Source organism: Hypomesus transpacificus, chromosome 11 (assembly GCF_021917145.1).
Source record: "Hypomesus transpacificus isolate Combined female chromosome 11, fHypTra1, whole genome shotgun sequence".
In the NCBI taxonomy this organism is placed as follows: Eukaryota; Metazoa; Chordata; class Actinopteri; order Osmeriformes; family Osmeridae; genus Hypomesus; species Hypomesus transpacificus.
Window position 1 is genome coordinate 9518812 of NC_061070.1, and position 16951 is coordinate 9535762.

Genomic DNA, 16951 nt, shown 5'->3' on the forward strand with positions numbered 1-16951 from the left:
TCTGTGATTGCTGTGCTTTTCTGCTGGCATGCTGTGCAAACAGGAGTCTTGCATGTCTACTTTGTGATCCCTCATGTCAAAACACTCATGAAGTATTCATATGTGCAAAGTGAGAATCATGATAGGTGCTACCTTTCTGTTCCGGAGAGCCCGCGGATTCACTTATAAAGACATGATTCAATCGAGGGATCATTTGATTTATTCATTATTGTTCTTTGAAGATGAGATGACCTTTTGGTTTTGTGTCATTATGAAAAGAAGCCACAATTAATCTCTGGTTTGGCTGTTCCTTCCACAGACTGCTGTACAACTGGTCCATGTCGCTGCCCTGCACCATGGTGTTGAAGAAGGCGGTGGACAGCCTGCTGTGCTCCATGTGTCACATCCACCCGGGCTACTTCTCCCTGCTCATGTCCTGGATGGGCATCGTGGCGGCGCCGGCCGCCGCCCACTCCCAGGCCCAGCACCACCGCCTGTCCATGACCGACGACGGCAAGAAGCAGCACGACCTCAGCGCCGCCGCCTCGGCCGCCGGCCTCACCGACGACTCCAAGCACGCGCGGCCGCCCGTCAGCCTGTCCGAGTCGCAGCTGGCCACGCTGGCCGCCGCCTCCCAGTCGCCGGGGGCCATCGAGCAGCTCCTGGACTCGGGGCTGCCGTCGCTGCTGGTGCGCAGCCTGGCCGGCCTCTGCTGCGGCCTCCTGGCCAGCGCCGACCTGCCCCTGCCCGCCGCCCAGGCCGAGCGGAGGCACCACCAGCAGCACCTCCATCACCCCCACTCCTCCTCCGCCTCGTCCTCGCCGGCGAGAGCGCCCCTGTCGCCCGAGCTAGCGGCGCCCGTCTTGCGTTTCCTGACCGAGGTGGGGAACAGCCATGCCATGAAGGACTGGCTGGGGGGTCCCGAGGTCAACCCCCTGTGGACGGCTCTGCTCTTCCTCCTGTGCCACTCCAGCGCGGGCGCCGCCGCCGCCCACGCCACCCACGCCGCCACCCACGCCTCCGCCTCCGGGGGAGGAGCCCAGGCGGCGGGCCCCAGCGGCGCGTGCTGCGCCCCGGCCCCGCCGCAGCCCTCGGGCTCGCGCTACTCGCTGGCGTCATCCATGCGCGGCGGCGGGCTGACCACGCAGCAGAGGACGGCCCTGGAGAACGCCACGGTGGCCTTCTTCCTGCAGTGCATCTCCTGCCACCCCAACAACCAGAGACTCATGGCCCAGGTGTGAAGCCTCCCCCCCCCTTCAGAGGTGTCGCTGGCGGATGGCGCCCGCTCTGCTTTCTCATCATGCTGTCGGATCCCAGAGGAAGCCACCCTAACCCCTCTCTTCCTCCCCCCTCGCAGGTGCTGTGCGAGCTCTTCCAGTCGGCCCCCCAGCGAGGGAACGTGCCCGTCTCCGGCAACATCTCCGGCTTCATCCGCAGGCTCTTCCTGCAGCTCATGCTGGAGGACGAGAAGGTCACCGTCTTCCTGCAGTCGCCGTGTCCGGTGGGTCCCGCCGAACCTCCTGTGGCCCAAACACGGCTTCTCTTCCTGTCGGGGCGTTGGTCGAGGCCTTGCTTTAGTTGGCCCTTGTCGGATGGCTTACAGCTTGTGGTAGAGGTGGAAGACAGGCACACTGGTGGTTTTGGTAGAGGGGGTCCACATCTGAGCAGGCGGTTACCGAAACAAGAGTTTTCAGGCTCTTATCCTGAACATGTTTATAGTGTAATAAACCCTGGTGGCCACAAGGGGACAGCATAAGAGTAATGTGAATAAAGGAACACACGCTCTCACAGGCGTGCGCGTGTCACATCCTGGCACTGGACTCGAGCACATCGTGTTCCCCCTCCTAATGTTAACGCCCTATAATTCACACTCCTCAAATAATCGGTTGTCAAGGGAAGGATTTAGGGAGACACGACAGACACGACGCTAAGGGAGAGAAATTGGTTTCATCTGTCCCCAAAGCGAATTCCATTTGAACCTCGCCAGTCATCTCGTCGTCGTCATCACTCCCTGCTCAGCTTTTTAATGTGTTTGTATTCTTATTATTCATCGATAGCCGCGTGCTGGGGTGAGGGTCAATTTGCGGGCAAGCTGAAGGATGATTGTGGCTGGGCATGCCAGGAAAACACTGTCCATCCTGCCAGACAGGAAGATGATCCGTTGACTTGGGGGACTGAGGGGTTGAATATCTTTGATGCGATGATAATGTTTATTATGAAATCATCTGTTATTCGCGGGCTGGATATGAAATGGGGTACGTTCACACGCGATCCCTTTCATGAGCGAATTGCGAGACCCCCAGTCTGGACACGTTTAGCCAGTAAGGTTGAGGGGGGGGGGGGGTGGAATCTATTCCTCGGTGACGAAAAAAAGCGTTGACTTTAAAACCGACACGTATCCAACAATGATCAAGTTAGTTGGACTCTTGTCACGTCTTTTCATTACAGTATACAACTGACCTTTCCAGTGACTTCAGTGCATCAGTGTTGAAATAATAACGTCTGCACTTTGATATTTAAACCCCATGTCCATCTGATCTGTATCTGGCTGGAGGAAACTTGACATTTATGTTTGCCGCGTCCATCAAATGCCACTAAACGCTTACGATACTCCAAACAGACCATGCTCCGCTTTCCAAGCTGTTGCAGCCATGAAGAACGTGATGCGTGAAGCTCTTCTGATAGGAGGGGTTCTCTTCAGTCCGTTATCCAAAAGAACTCCGTTCTGAGGCCATTAAAAGGACCTACTCGTCAAGATGGCGTGTGTGTGTGTGTGTGTGTGTGGGGGGGGGGGAGTTAAGCACTCAGTACGAGGTCCTTCTGCTGGGCCGTGGCCCCGGATCCTCAGCCTGTCGCTCGGAGGGCGGAGGAAGCAATAAATGTCGCCCCGGTTGATGCGCACATGTAACATTCATGCCGGATGAGAAGTCTTGTCAACTCCGATAAAAGCAGATGTAGAGCGATGAGAGGGAAGGAGGGGGAGAGGGAGAGAGAGGGAGAGAGAGGGAGGGAGGGAGGGAGAGGGGGAGGGAGGGAGGGAGAGGAGTGTCACATTAGTCAGAGTAACCCATGTCATCTTTAGGCAAGCTTCCATGTTCAACTGAAGAGATTGACAGTCCCTTCATTCAGTCGCAGGTTTTTATTTTTTTATAGTAACTTTTTAAGTGCTTTTTAAGTCACGTCCCCGACATCGATGTCTCTTAATCCGTCTTGACTCCGTCTGTCAACCCTTGTGTGTCTTATCATCTCTCTCTCTGTCTCTCTCTCTCTCTCTCCTCAGCTGTACAAAGGACGCATTAACGCCACGAGTCACGTGATCCAGCACCCCATGTACGGAGCGGGACACAAGTACCGCACCCTTCACCTGCCCATCTCCACCACGCTGGCCGAAGTCCTGGACCGGGTGTCTGGTACGTCCTCCCTCCCTCTGCCCCACGGGCCCTCTGCCCCACGGGCCCTCCGCCCCACTGGTCCTCTGCCCCACGGGTCCTCTGGTCCTCTGCCCCACGGGTCCTCTGGTCCTCTGCCCCACGGGTCCTCTGGTCCTCTGCCCCACGGGTCCTCTGGTCCTCTGCCCCACGGGTCCTCTGGTCCTCTGCCCCACGGGTCCTCTCACAGCGCTCCCCTGCCTTCTCCTCACGCGTGCAGCAGAGCAGCGTGCCTATTGGCTGACCTGATGGTAGCGCGTTATGGCGTCATTGTCGGCCCAATCGACGTTGTCTTCGAAAAGCCAGCTGTGTGTTGGGGGGGGGGGGGGACTTAGGTGAAGAGGGAGTAACTGCACTCTGAAGGACGTGGCACGGCGTTGCACAAGCACGCGGTGTGGCCGTAGTCTCCCTGTAACGTCAGGTGGTGCGCGTGTTGAGCGAGCGTTCGTGTGTGTTCGACACTCCCGAGCCGTCCCCCTGGCCCACACACCACTCACACACGCAGGGAAGCGGCTCTCCCAGCCCGGCTCCCCGTCCAAGCGTTGTCTCCTCCCAGCCCTGGCTCCTTCCATTTGAGAAGGCAGACATATTTACATATTTGAAGGGTGATGCGCCGTGTCGGCACCTCCCCAGATTCCATCAGATGTGCCCAGACCCACGCATGCCCCATACACAGCAGACGGCTTCCAACACGGTGTCCGCCAAAGCGCAGATGTTTTGCGAACAGAATCATTCGTCATTCGTTATTTATAGCAAATATCTCTCCAAAGTTTTTTTTTTTATTTATTTTTTATCATATTCGGATTTCAACATTTTTTGGGTGTTTTCTTTTGCCTATTGCTCATTTATGAGCGAAAAAAAACCGTAACAGCATCATGGGAGAGTATCACAAGCTGGCTTCTGCTGTGCCGAGTGAACCAGCAGCACAGCCCCGGGGGCCCGTGTTAGCTCCATGTCTTCCACAGCTCACCTGTTCCCTCTCCGTCCACCTCCTTCCTGCTTCTGCCCACATCTCTAAAACACACGCTTCCTATTCCCCTATCTCTCTAGAACCCACATACAGGCACTGAGAACACGAAGCAAGCACACAGTACACTTCATAGTGTGTCTCCCCCCCCCCCCCCTCCAGCTCTCGGGGCATAACCATGGACCTTTCCAGTCGACTGCTGCGCGTCCACTCACATTATTAGCAGCAGCGTGGGCTCCCTTTCCGGAGCCTTCCCCTGTACCTGTAGCGCACCAGCAGGGGGAGATACCGAAGCTCTCTGACACGGACACGAGTCACCAGAACGTGCTGCATCTTGCTATTGCATCTATGGAACCAACTATTTGTAAGCCTTCCTCATGAATAACTTCTCTCTGAACTATATTCAGGCAGGCCACCGTGTAAATCAGAGGACAAAAGTACCCCTTAATAAACAGAGCAGCATGTCGAGTCTTGTATTCCTTTAGCATTGGAAGCGAGTCTTGGAGCTTAAGTCATGAGCTGGTCATCCAGGTACTGGCAGCCTGGCTACACAGCACCCTAACCCCTGTCCAGGTGTGTTGACCCCTGGCCAGCCCTCACCAGGCCTGCTGCTGATGAATGGCTCTCTTCCTGGGACCTTGAGAACAGCAGCTAGCAGCCCTGATGATCACCTGGCTCCAGCAGGCAGCCCCCCCCCCCCCCCCCATGCCTCTGGAAGGCTCTGTGACCATGACAGCTCCAGCAAGGCAGCCTGGCCGCTGTTGTTACCCCGACCGTGCCACGTGGAGAGGCGGTCGAGCTAAAGCTTTCGGTCTGTGATCGGGGTCCGGCCGCGGGGCTTCAGGCTTCGGGAGGGGCGGGGCCAGACGTCGGCCGGTGGACAGGAGTCGCACTGGCCGAACCACCTCTGTGACGGTGAAGTCTTCCAGGAGTCCTCTGGAAATCTGTGCTGGCGACGGCCCCTCGGAATTGCTCATGTTCCGTCGTCTGAGGCCGCCTTATCTGATCTCTGAAGGGGTGGCGGAATAGATGTGCTTGATCTAACTGTTGATGACTGTTCAGCCCTGTTGGCGCATACATTAGGCTTGATGTCAATACTTCCAAAAGGCAGCGGGCCCCTCAAGGGGGTATGTATATGTTCTGACCATTAGCATCTATAGCTTCCTGACTGCATCCGGCAGCTCGTAGGCCCCAGGGAGAGAGAAGCAGCCCACAGGAAGGTCTCCTCTCTCCTTATCCCGTCGACAATGTGCTCTCTCTCCTCCCTCTGTTCTCCTCTGTCTCTCACGCTCCCTCTCCCCCCTTTTCTGTTGTCTCCCTTTCTCTTTGTCTCTCATTCTCTCGCGCGCTGTCTCTCTCGCTCGCTCTCGCTCACTCTCTTTCTCTCACTCTCACTCTCTCACTCCCACTCTCACACTCTCACACTCTCTCTCTCTCTCTCTCTCTCTCTCTCTCTCTCTCTCTCTCTCTCTCGCACTCTCGCACTCTCGCACTCTCGCACTCTCGCACTCTCGCACTCTCTCTCTCCCACTCTCTCTCTCCCACTATGACTCTCCCACTCTCTCTCTCCCACTATGACTCTCTCTCTCCCACTCTCTCTCTCTCTCTCTCTCTCTCTCTCTCTCTCTCTCTCTCTCTCTCTCCTCTCTCTCTCTCTCTCTCTCTATCTCTCTCTCTCTCATATTTCTCCACCACAGACACCCCCCAGCATCACAGCCAAGTTGATCAACGAGCAGAAAGAGGACAAGGAGAAAAAGAACCACGAGGAGAAGGAGAAGATGAAAGCCGACAGCGGCTTCCAGGACAACTACAGCGTCGTCGTGGCCTCAGGTATCCAGGCTCTCATTTCTCCAGCCAATCCCTGTTAGCCACCAATCACCCTCAAAGTGCCGTTTCTAAGAGCTGACTAACTAGTTCATCAGCTTCAGTGCACCAATGGTAGAGGGCTGATAAGTTCAATATTTACACTAGACGTATGAGGAGCTATGAATCATAAGTTGTCGTGGGTAAGCTCCTTTTATTGAATGGAATCCTTTTGATAATGCTGAAAGGAGAGGATGTCACAAAACATTTCAATGGATTCCAAAGCAAATATCGACCTGGATCGAATGAGGCCTGTCTAGTGTGTCGAAAGAGTGTATTTTGTACACTGAGTTCTCTGTGTGTGTGTGTGTGTGTGTCCGTCCAGGTCTGAAGTCCCAGTCCAAGAGAGCGCTGTCCACCCCTCCCCGCCCCCCCTCCCGGAGGGGCCGCGTGATGAGCGACAAGCTGACCGCCTCCTCAGGTGTGGACCCCTCTGCCAAAACCATCAGTGTGCCTGTCTTCCACCTCTACCACAAGCTGCTCCCAGGTACCTGTCACCTCCGCTCAGCGCTCCGGACGCCTCCTTCACTCTGTCGCACACACACAAACCTCTGGCCAAATGCAGAGAGCGTGCCGAAATATTTTCCAAAGAGGACTGTTGAGAAATATTAAAGCCGGCACCAAAGACTATAATACCTACATCATGTAGTGCTGTTTCTTTTTGTAACTATTATTCAAAACGCTTCAAATTTGACTGTACAACCCTGGTACACAAATACACATATCCAATGCATCCTTCCTCCCCCCTACACACACACACACACACACCACCCTGCTTTCTCCTCCACCAAAGGGAAGCCTATCGATCCAGCCTGCTTAATGAAGCCGTTACCTCCGTCTCAATCCATTCATTGAGCCCGTGCCTGTGTGTCCTTTGGCTGGGCCCCAATCAGTAGGGCCATGGCCCCGGGGTGTCACAGTGACACGTCCCCTTCCCTCCACCCTGCCCCTGTCACCTCCTCAATCCGGCCTGTACTAGTCACTGCCAAACTGCATCAAGAACACCAAAGCTCCCCAACACCAGCAGCGCCCAAACCGATCGGCGGTCTCAAACTGTTTCCCGCTCGTCGTCCGCGTCATCTTGGCACGTGTCGTCGCTGATATCTGGGTCACGTCCCCCTCGGGCCTGTGTACAGTAGCTGTCATGCATTCCTCTCCTCCTCCTCTCCTCCTCCTCCAGGTCAGCCGCTGCCGGCTGAGATGACCCTGGCTCAGCTGCTCACCCTCCTGTACGACCGGCGGCTGCCCCAGGGCTACCGCTCCATCGACCTGACCGTCAAGCTGGGCTCCAAGGTCATCTCCGACCCCGGCCTCTCCAAGACGGACTCCTTCAAGAGGCTGCGCACCGAGAAAGGTCAGCTTTGGGTGGCCCGAGTCCCACGCGCGTGTAGGAGAGGGAACACACACACACGCACACACTCACAGGACCGCATACACCGTATTCACGCTTAACCACCTCGTCCACATGCGATGAGAGAAACCCTCCACACACACACACACACATGCCTTCATCCTCCTCTCCAAAGTGCGAGCTCATCCCTCATATCCCTCCCGCTCTGTGGTTGGACCCAGGGCTGGTTGAGTGAGGCCCTGATCGCCCTCTCTGCACGCCTTCCCCTGACAGCCCATTCCACACAGGGATGGATGGCCCCCCTCCCTCCGCACCCATCCATCCTTCCCTCCGCCTCGGCACCCGTGCCCGTCTCCTCCCGTCACGTCCAAGCAGGCGCTCTCTTTCTGGAAAGGGGCTGGGGGGAGGAGGGAGGAGGAGAGGCAAACACAAGCAGCCTTCTCTACACTCAAGTGGTCCTTTGTGTTGAGTCATGGGGCCCTTGTATAGGAAAAATACAAATAAAGAAGTATCCATTTCCGCGATGGCCCGGAATCGTTTTGTTTTGATGGGAAGCTATAGTGGGAAGATGGAAGTGCTGGAATGCATGTCAGATTTGTTACATACTCCTTCAAGGACTGGGCCATAGGCGTGGGGAATGGGGTTTTGAAGACGGAGCGGCCACCTAAATGGGTTTTGGCGTGAATTAACAGGCCGTCGTCTTTCGAGGCAGTTCCCCCCCCCCCCCCCCCCCATCCCGGGTCCTGTTCTTAATGGAGGTTATTTTGGTCTGGGGCTCTTACATCACCACCTCTATTAGACGTGGGGCTGGCAGAGGAAAGCAGCGATGCTTGATGGCTCCTGGAGGTTGCTGGTCCAGTCAGGTTCCTCCTCCTACCTTTTTAGGCCAAGCTTGTTCCAAACATAATTCAGCTTTTTGTTACTGGAGTACTATGAATCAAGATAACATGTGCTTTGAATATATTTGTAGCAATCCTGGTTTAGCCTTTCTTTCTCTAAGACATGGATGTATCTGTCTCTATTGTGACATGCATATCTTTTTATGTCACACATCCAGCGTCTGTTTGATGATGTCAGCAGTGGTGAATGTGCCGACTAGGTCAAATCTTTTTAGCTGACCACTATTCCTACACACACACACACACGCACACAGCACCTCGGCAGATTCCCACTGCAAAACAGGGTTCACACACTAACATTTTATACATGATCGAATAACATTCCATCTCCTTTCATGTGGAAAATTGAGTAAAACAATGAGAATGTGTTCAATAATGTATCCATTCTTCACCCATGGCTGCACACAGATCACTACATGCCATCTCTTGGAGCGTAATGAATGTTTTTTGTGTGTGTGTGCGTACGCAGGGAGAGCTTTGATCCTAGCAGGAGCCGATAGTGTTGTTCTGCTGCGTTCACGTTTCTAGAACATGTTAAACTGCCACTGGCACTCACACAACCACCCTACTGGTGTACGTAGCGAAGCACGACTCCTAATCACCAGAACAGTAACAGCCAGGAAAAGCTCGCAGCTCGTGCGAACCTCGTGAAAGACAAACGCAGTCCTCAACACATGACCGACCCAGGACCACCATTCACCGCTTTGAAGTCCTCACCGAACCCAGAAGGGAACATATGGTGCAGTCCTTAGCTTGTGTGGTACTGGACTGGGCTGGACTGTACCATGTTGAGACATTGTCTGGAAAGAGAGACCCTTTCCTGCCTCTGTCCCTCTGCCGCTCCAGGCTTGTTTGGCCTATCGTAAACAGTAAGCCCCCGCCTGGTGGCACAGCTACAAAAGCCTGTTTCCCTTTCTGCCGGTAGAGGATGTTGATTCTGCTCCGCCCCCTGCCCCCCCCACCCCACACAACCACTCACAGTCAGTTGTTTCGTTTAGTGCACCCCCTCCTCCCTGCATTTCATCTCTCTTTACGGCCTCGCCGTCCGTCGTTTTGGAGCCGGTCACTCGGGTTCAGTTTGACGACCTCGGCGTTGGTTTGAACCGTTTCGTCACTGTCTCTGTGTCCGCCTGACAGGGAAGACTAGCGACTTGTGTGTTCCTGAGGTAAGAAAAAGCCCTCCAGTCTGAAGAAAAGAGCCCAAGCTTCTCCAAGCTAATCTCGCTCCTTAGCCCAGACACTAACCACCTGATTAGCTCAATCATTGTCTTCGTTGAACCAATTTACTTTCACTCCTCTCTGGCTCAGGAGTTCAGATAATTAGTTGAGGGATATAGATTAGAGAGGGGGAAGGAGGATAAGACTGCAAATGCCATGCACCAATAGTGTTGTTAGCCAGCTCTCCCGACGCTGCGCTTTCTGCTCCGGGACAAAAGGACGGATCAGTTTTCTAATTTGTGCGGACGTTTTGTTGTTGTTGAATGATACACATGGCACTATCCATATGAAGGCTCTTATCTTTTGAAGGAATTGACCCCTGCAGGCTTACATTTCCTTCCGCTGTTGGCCCTGGCCCAACTGCATTATCTGCATTTATGGCTCACCTAGCCATTTCCCCCCAGAAAGCTTCCTTCTGTTTTCTAAAAACCAATCCTTCCGGAGGATTCTTTCCAGAGACCCCATTGAGGCTGTTAAATGGAGGGTAGAGCATTGACCCTCGCTAAAAGACCTGGGAGATGGAGAGAGGGAGATTGAGCAAAAGAATGTGAGATGGAGGTAGAGAGGGCTACGGTACTGGGGGGGTGGGGGCGGGGGGGAATCCATTTACCTCTGCGCCACTTAGCGCTCCTCCGTTCTCCATACTGGAGACGGGCTCAAGGAGGGCTCCCAGCCTTTACCTTCTGTAAATAGGCCAGGCTTTCACATCGAAACACTTTTTGTCCCTTGGGAGGGCCGTTTACGGTCTTCCGGCTCGCCTTTACTCTCACCATTTCTGATGTATCTTGTCAGTCACCGGTTTAAATACATTTGGTTCACCTTTACCAAGGAACCCGTTTTGCTCCAATACAGAGTCAAAAGATGTTCTCGTCTTTCTCCATTTGTCCCGCCAAGGCCTCGTGTCTATGATTGGCCGGTGGATTCACCAGCAGCCTGATGATGATGCCTCAGCTCGTATTTGCACTTTTAAATCATTACCGCAACTCAATGGTTTCTGCTGTTTAGATATTCTCCAGGCGCCGCGATCTCTCCTTGCTGGCCCACTGAAAGACGAGCATCCCCCATCTCCTTCACGTCTCATCCTGTTTTGGAGTCCAGACAGCACGAGCACTGTTAGAAACCCTATTAGTCACAACCTCTGTGGCTTTTTAATTCCCCATGAGGAGAATGGGAAAAAGGACCTTTTAGAAAAGAGAGGGAGAGAGGGGAGAGGGAGAGATAAAAGGACAAGAGGGCAGTCATGAATCATCAGTTTTATTTTCTCATCCATGAGAGATGATGTGTGGCTTTCTTGTAGATGACCCATCAATCGACTCGAGCTTTATATCATCGTAAAACGACCCTTGCTCACTCTGGCAAAGACAAACAGTGAGCAGGGCCAGTTTCGTTTTTTTTTCTTTTCCTCCACCCTTTAGTCCGTCGAGTTGGTCTGACTTTGTCTCCGGAGACGACCGCCCCCAAACGTGCAGAATGGGACGAGTAGTTTGTCTGCGTCCTTGACGTCTTTCGTGTTTTTTTTTTCTCGTTTTTTAATCAGTGCCCAGACTGCACGAAGACTGGGAAGCCCTTTTTCAAGTGCAACCATTAGCGCACATTATTGTATCTACACCTCTTCCGTTCCAAAGCCAGTCGAGACTGGGGTGTCTCGTTTCTGCCATTCGTCTCCCCTCCCATGCGATCCCCACCTTCCTCATTGGTTGCTTGAGCTTGATTAATGGGAGAGTAGCTCTCTTTTTATTTATTTTTTCTCTCTCTCTCTACTTTTCCTCTGTCTATGAATGATGAATTTATAAGAGCTGATTTATCTCATGATCTGGGCTGGAGGTAAACACGGGCCTATCTGGCAGGATACCTCTCCAGTATTTGTTTTTGTTGGTCGTTTTTCAAGATCTGATTGTCCGATATCAGAAACATTCATTTTGTTCATCGTCAAAAGTACAAGACCGCAATATTGAATCAATTGTTCATCAGGACGGTCTGGTTTTAAATGTTGTATCGTCCCCTCTCTCTCTCCTTCCTCCCCCCTCCCTCTCCAGTGGAGCACTGTGAGATGCTGAGCAGCTGCCCCGAGGATGAGCCCATGACCCCGGGCGACGAGTGCCTGGATGCCGCCATCGACGAGTCCCTGCTGGAGACCCACCCCATCCAGTCGCCGTTGCAGGTGTTCGCCGGCATGGGCGGCCTGGCCCTCATCGCCGAGCGGCTGCCCATGCTGTACCCCGACGTCATCCAGCAGGTCAGACCAGCGCCGCGCCTCGCGCCCCACCAGCTCCACGGGTCCCCCGTTAGCCGAAAAGCTAGGGCGCTACTTCATCGTTAAAAACAGACTGGGGGGTTAGAGTTGCAGTTTTGTTGTAGGCTGTGATTGAGATTCTCCCGGTAAGGTCAATGGATGACGTCCAAACGTATCTACGCCTTAGTTCATGTTCCCCGAAGCGTGTGATGTGAGTGCAGTTCCACATCTTTTAAATATAATGTATTCATTTAGCAGACACCTCGTTTACCCCAAACGAACTACGGTCCCGGGTGCAGTCATGTGCTCCTACCACAGAGCTACACCTCAGTATTATTCCAATCTTAACACGGAACCGTTAACGGGGGAATTCAAATTGACTTCCTAAATATTCAATCTGTTAGGACAGGAGCTTGCGTGCGTCTCTCCACCGGGCCCATTGAAAGGGCCGGCACGTCGCCGGGTTTGCTCGTTCAGGCTCCCTCCGTATTTGTCTGGCCCGCTCCCCGGGCGCCACATCATGCCTAGTGAACGAAAGTAAATAGATACTTTAGCCGGTAGTTGAGCATGCACAGTGACGAGGTGAGAAGCTGAAATGGCTGAGATGGATTCTTTGACCTGCCAAGCAACTAAATCTGTTATTTGTTTTTGTTTTGTTCATCTTTTCCCCTCCCACTACCCCCCCTCCACTTCCACTTCCCCACCCTCTACCTCTTCTCGAATCGTTGCAGAAAATCGAGTTATTCAGGCAGTCTCCCAGAGCCACTGGTGGCTGGCACCAGGCTCCCCACAACGGCCACCAAGTGAGACCATTTTATGACACCTCATTAAGACCCGTATGAACGACACCCGCATGAAAGATTTGATGTGACAAAGGCCCAGTTATTTGATTGGGCCTACCATTATTAGCAAACTCGTATGTTTCAAGGTCTGTCTCGATCATTCACCGCCCGTGAACCAACGCCGTCGTTTTTGCAGGTCGCACTCTCGTTGTGAATTATTAACGCCGCATGGCTAGCTTAGCTTCGAGACCGTTAGCAAACTCGATTCTACGAAAGGGGCAGGTAAGGCTTTCCTGTTCAAACAGAACCAGCTTTTAGTGGTGTTCATGTTAGTGGGTTAGGTAGCTAAACTGCTGTGCCTCCATTAGCTAACGTTGTCCCACAGGTGCCAAGTGTTTTACTCCAGGCGTACATTCCTAGAGAATCGCTCTGGCTTTTAGTTCAGCTGAGCTTGAATTGATCGTATCGACGTCAAGTGTGCGCACACGTGGTTTAAAGCTCAGATGTGTTCAGTTGCGCTTGTCGGTTTAAGACACGGTGTGTTAGTTAGCGTCAAATGAGGACGTGCGACAGACTTGTTATCATAGTCTATAAATCAGACCGTTTTGAGTAAATTCGGCCAGTTCATGTATAATCTCAAAGGTTAAAAAACAATCAATTAAAAAAAGGACCCGCATTGACATTTACGACCACACGTCAGAAACCTTGTGAACGACCGGCTTATCCTCCTCGGGTTGTCCTTTCACACCCACAGACACAATCGCACCACACTGAAAAGTCCCCGACCGCGTCAGCACATTTCCTCGAGGCGCCGTCCGTCCACCATCCGCCACCCCGCCCTGTTCTAACCCCCCCCCCCCCCCCCCCCCCCCCCCCCCCCCCCCGTGTCCCGTCGCAGGTGAGCGCCCCCGTGGTGCCCTCGGCCACGCAGGAGAAGCCCAAGGACAGCGACCAGTTCGAGTGGGTCACCATCGAGCAGTCGGGCGAGCTGGTGTACGAGGCGCCCGAGACCATCGCCGCCGAGACGCCGCCCGTCAGCAAGTCGTCGGTGCAGACCATGTCGCCCATCCCCGCCCACTCGCTGGCGGCGTTCGGCCTGTTCCTGCGCCTCCCGGGCTACGCCGAGGTGCTGCTCAAGGAGAGGAAGCACGCCCAGTGCCTGCTGCGCCTCGTGCTGGGGGTGACGGACGACGGCGAGGGAAGTAAGTGTCCTCGCGCCGTTTACCTAGTGGTGTGCGTGGGCTTAATGTTCTCATTTAGCCCCCCCCGCCCCTCCCCTAATTGACTGTCATTCACACTGAGGGTTGTTTGTCATGATTCCAGTCAGGTCATGTGGTCAGGTCACGTGGTCAGGTCACATGGTCAGCTCCTCTGTCCGGCTCCTCTGTCCGGCTCTGGTGGTCAGGACTAACTGTTGGCCTCCATCACCGTCCAACAAGATTAGAATCTATCCATATATGGAAACGTGTGTCGTGAGTACGCACGCAGGAGGCTGTTGAAGGTCTCTTGGGGACAGATGTCACCCTCCCTTATCCATCCCAACCCTGCCGCCGCCACCCCCCCCCCCCCAAACCGGGACGCTCGCTGGCTTTGTCAGCCAGTCGATCTGGCCAGTGGCGCCGATCAATAACGCCCGTGATCAAAGCCCCCACAATACATAGCTGTCACTGCAACAATGTGGCCGGGGCATGGAACTGGACCCCTCTGAACGCTGCCTAGTTCTGCCTGTGCGAGGGGAGGACAGAGAGAATTCATTAAATGACTCCATTTAGAATTGAGACACGTTTGTTCGCCCCCCCCCCCCACACACCGTCACGATGTTGCTGCCCCCCCCCCCCCCTCTCTGTCTGCAGACTGGTGGGTAACGTAGCTGTTTGGCTTGTTTCGTATTGACGAGTCCTCCCTCGCCATCCAAACGACTCCGGAGATCCTCTCTCTCGTTTGTCTGCCTTATTGACAGCGTGCTGTTAGCCTCTTTTGTGTCTGTGCCGTGCGCGAGCGACCGCTCGTACGCCTTTTGTCCATGTTCCGCGTGTGCTTTTATATGTCAACCTTGTTTGTCTCTGTCACTGTGGTGTATATTTTTTTGTTGTAGTCCTTGAGATGACGTTCCCGTGCTGAGGATTGATGAGCAGAGCTGGCTGCTTGTTTGATGACACCAGTCACATCTGGCTGCCCTTTACCTGGTGTTTAGACGGTTGTCTTTGCCCTAGATACTGAATAGATTATCTCTCCTCAACCGTCCTCAGGCTTTTCTTCTTGGACCATCTTCCTGGTCTTCGTCACTTTAATTTTGACTCTTCAGCCCCCTGTAATCCCGCCGTTCTCTGATTGGTGGTCGGCCCTGCTTCCTCCCCCTCACAGGTCACATCCTGCAGTCTCCGTCCGCCAACGTGCTGCCCACGCTGCCCTTCCACGTGCTGCGGGCGCTGTTCAGCACCACGCCCCTGACCACGGACGACGGCGTGCTGCTGCGCCGCATGGCGCTGGAGATCGGAGCCATCCACCTGATCCTGGCCTGTCTGTCGGCGCTCAGCCACCACGCGCCCCGCGTCCCCAACGCCAGCGGCAGCTCTTCTGAGGTAAGGCTCATTCTTTTTTTTTCTTTTTTTTTTTGCGTGTGTGTAAGCAATGAGAAACCTGGAGGGGCCAGATGTGTAAACGACGTGCAAGCACTGTCATTCGATCGTGAAGTACCGGAATTAGGCTTACATCTCACGTGTTCAAGTTGGCTTGTTTTTCTGATGAATTTGACTCGCACTGTGTTTGGTTTTTCTGAAGCGAGCGACAAAATAGCCCCGTTTGGGGTAAAGACAACTTGACGAGGGGGGGGGGGGGGGGGGGTGGGGGAGCTTGACGAATGCTGTCCGTCTCAGGCAAAACGCTCAGGTGCCGCCGCCATTTACTCTGATGTGACACAATGGGCAGCTCTCACTCTTTAGGACAAATGAAGTGGTTTTGTCGCTCACTCAGTCAGAAGCTCCGTCAGGTTATTAATGGGCACTACCTGGCAGAGCTGTAGTCAAGGCCTCTTCTCTCCCACTGAGCCTCTTGACAAATTGGCTAATTGTTTCCTCTGAATGATAAGAGGCAGCTCTGAGGAGAGAGAGAGATGTCTTTGCCAGCCGCTGACAGCTACGGAGATGGAACGTCATGAATGGGAAGTGAATGAAGAGAGACCCTCCCCTCCCCCCCCCCCCCCCCCCCTTCAGAATTGGCATGCTCTTTAATTGAAGTAATAAGTCTCCTATTGAGCTAGCTGCTCGGCCTTCTCTGTGTTACCTGAACCGAGAGTGTGGTCTCGGGCTTGGAAGCGGACCTCATCGATCACGGCATAGATCCAGAGCGCCCCCCGAAAAAGCTTGACACGACCACGAGAACAAAGTGAGCCTCCTGAAACGCCCAGTTGAGCGTTCCACTTCCAGCGTGGCCCCCCCTCTACGGAGCGCCGCTGCTGGATTTATGGAGTTGTCCGACTTGAGGACAGATCTCCGGGGCCGACGGCTTTGAACGGCGTCCAAAGTCCTGTCACAGTGTCGTAATGGCCGTCCTTGAGGTCCCCTCCAACAGACGGAGCCAGAGCGGGGGTCCTGGCCAGAGATGTGACACTGGATCGACGTAGACCAGAGGGGCAGACCGATGCACAGTCCGTCCCCATTCATCTATTGATTTTTTTTTAAATATCAGGTCGAGTGACCAGCCTCGTCCTCCACCAGGGGGCCCAGATTTATGCCCCCAGGAGTCAGTGATTAGCCTTGAGCCTCGTGGCTCCTAGCGCAGCGCCCAGCCCAGCGCCCAGCCCAGGGCTGGCAGGAGTGGGGCCGTGCCAGGCGCTGATATCCAGGGCTGTCGGGAGGCGTAGACGCTTGAGTGCCCACACGCATGCTCTGTCGCTCCCTTTCATTCTCCTTCTCTCCGTCTCTCTGTCTTTGTGTGTGTGTGTGTAACTGCCTTGTCTTGTGTTGACTGTTCTCCATGTTCAAACTGACTGACTGTGTAAACACCAGACTAAAAAGACCAACGAGTCCGCTATCATATTTCCCTGACTGCAACATTGACATACCGACTTGACACTGATCTCTGCTGGCACCGAGAGGCCATCTCCATTAGGGAGGATGGGGGGGGGGGGTAGCGTTGCGCGCACGCTCCGGAACGTTCCGGCAACGTTTGCGAACCTGCTCAGGAGAACGCAGTGTTACGTGTTTGTCACTCACACCCGTGTCGATGCCGG

The 16951-nt window shown here is 54.2% G+C and overlaps 1 protein-coding gene across 15 annotated transcripts in view; it reads left to right on the plus strand.

Annotated features, from left to right (window-relative positions):
- The window catches only part of birc6 (baculoviral IAP repeat containing 6), a 98295-nt gene that overhangs the window by 38913 nt on the left and 42431 nt on the right, over positions 1–16951 (plus strand). For 14 of the 15 annotated variants that reach the window (XM_047028814.1, XM_047028822.1, XM_047028818.1 and 11 more), the window contains exons 54-59: positions 299–1214; positions 1337–1480; positions 3260–3389; positions 6072–6204; positions 6563–6724; positions 7418–7533. In XM_047028814.1, coding sequence (XP_046884770.1) covers positions 299–1214; positions 1337–1480; positions 3260–3389; positions 6072–6204; positions 6563–6724; positions 7418–7436 — 1504 coding nt within the window. In that variant the 3' untranslated portion in view covers positions 7437–7533. Of the gene's footprint in view, positions 1–298; positions 1215–1336; positions 1481–3259; positions 3390–4050; positions 4053–6071; positions 6205–6562; positions 6725–7417; positions 7592–11741; positions 11942–12669; positions 12742–13618; positions 13923–15084; positions 15303–16951 lie in introns of those variants that run through there. The other variant, XM_047028829.1, reaches the window with a different exon arrangement.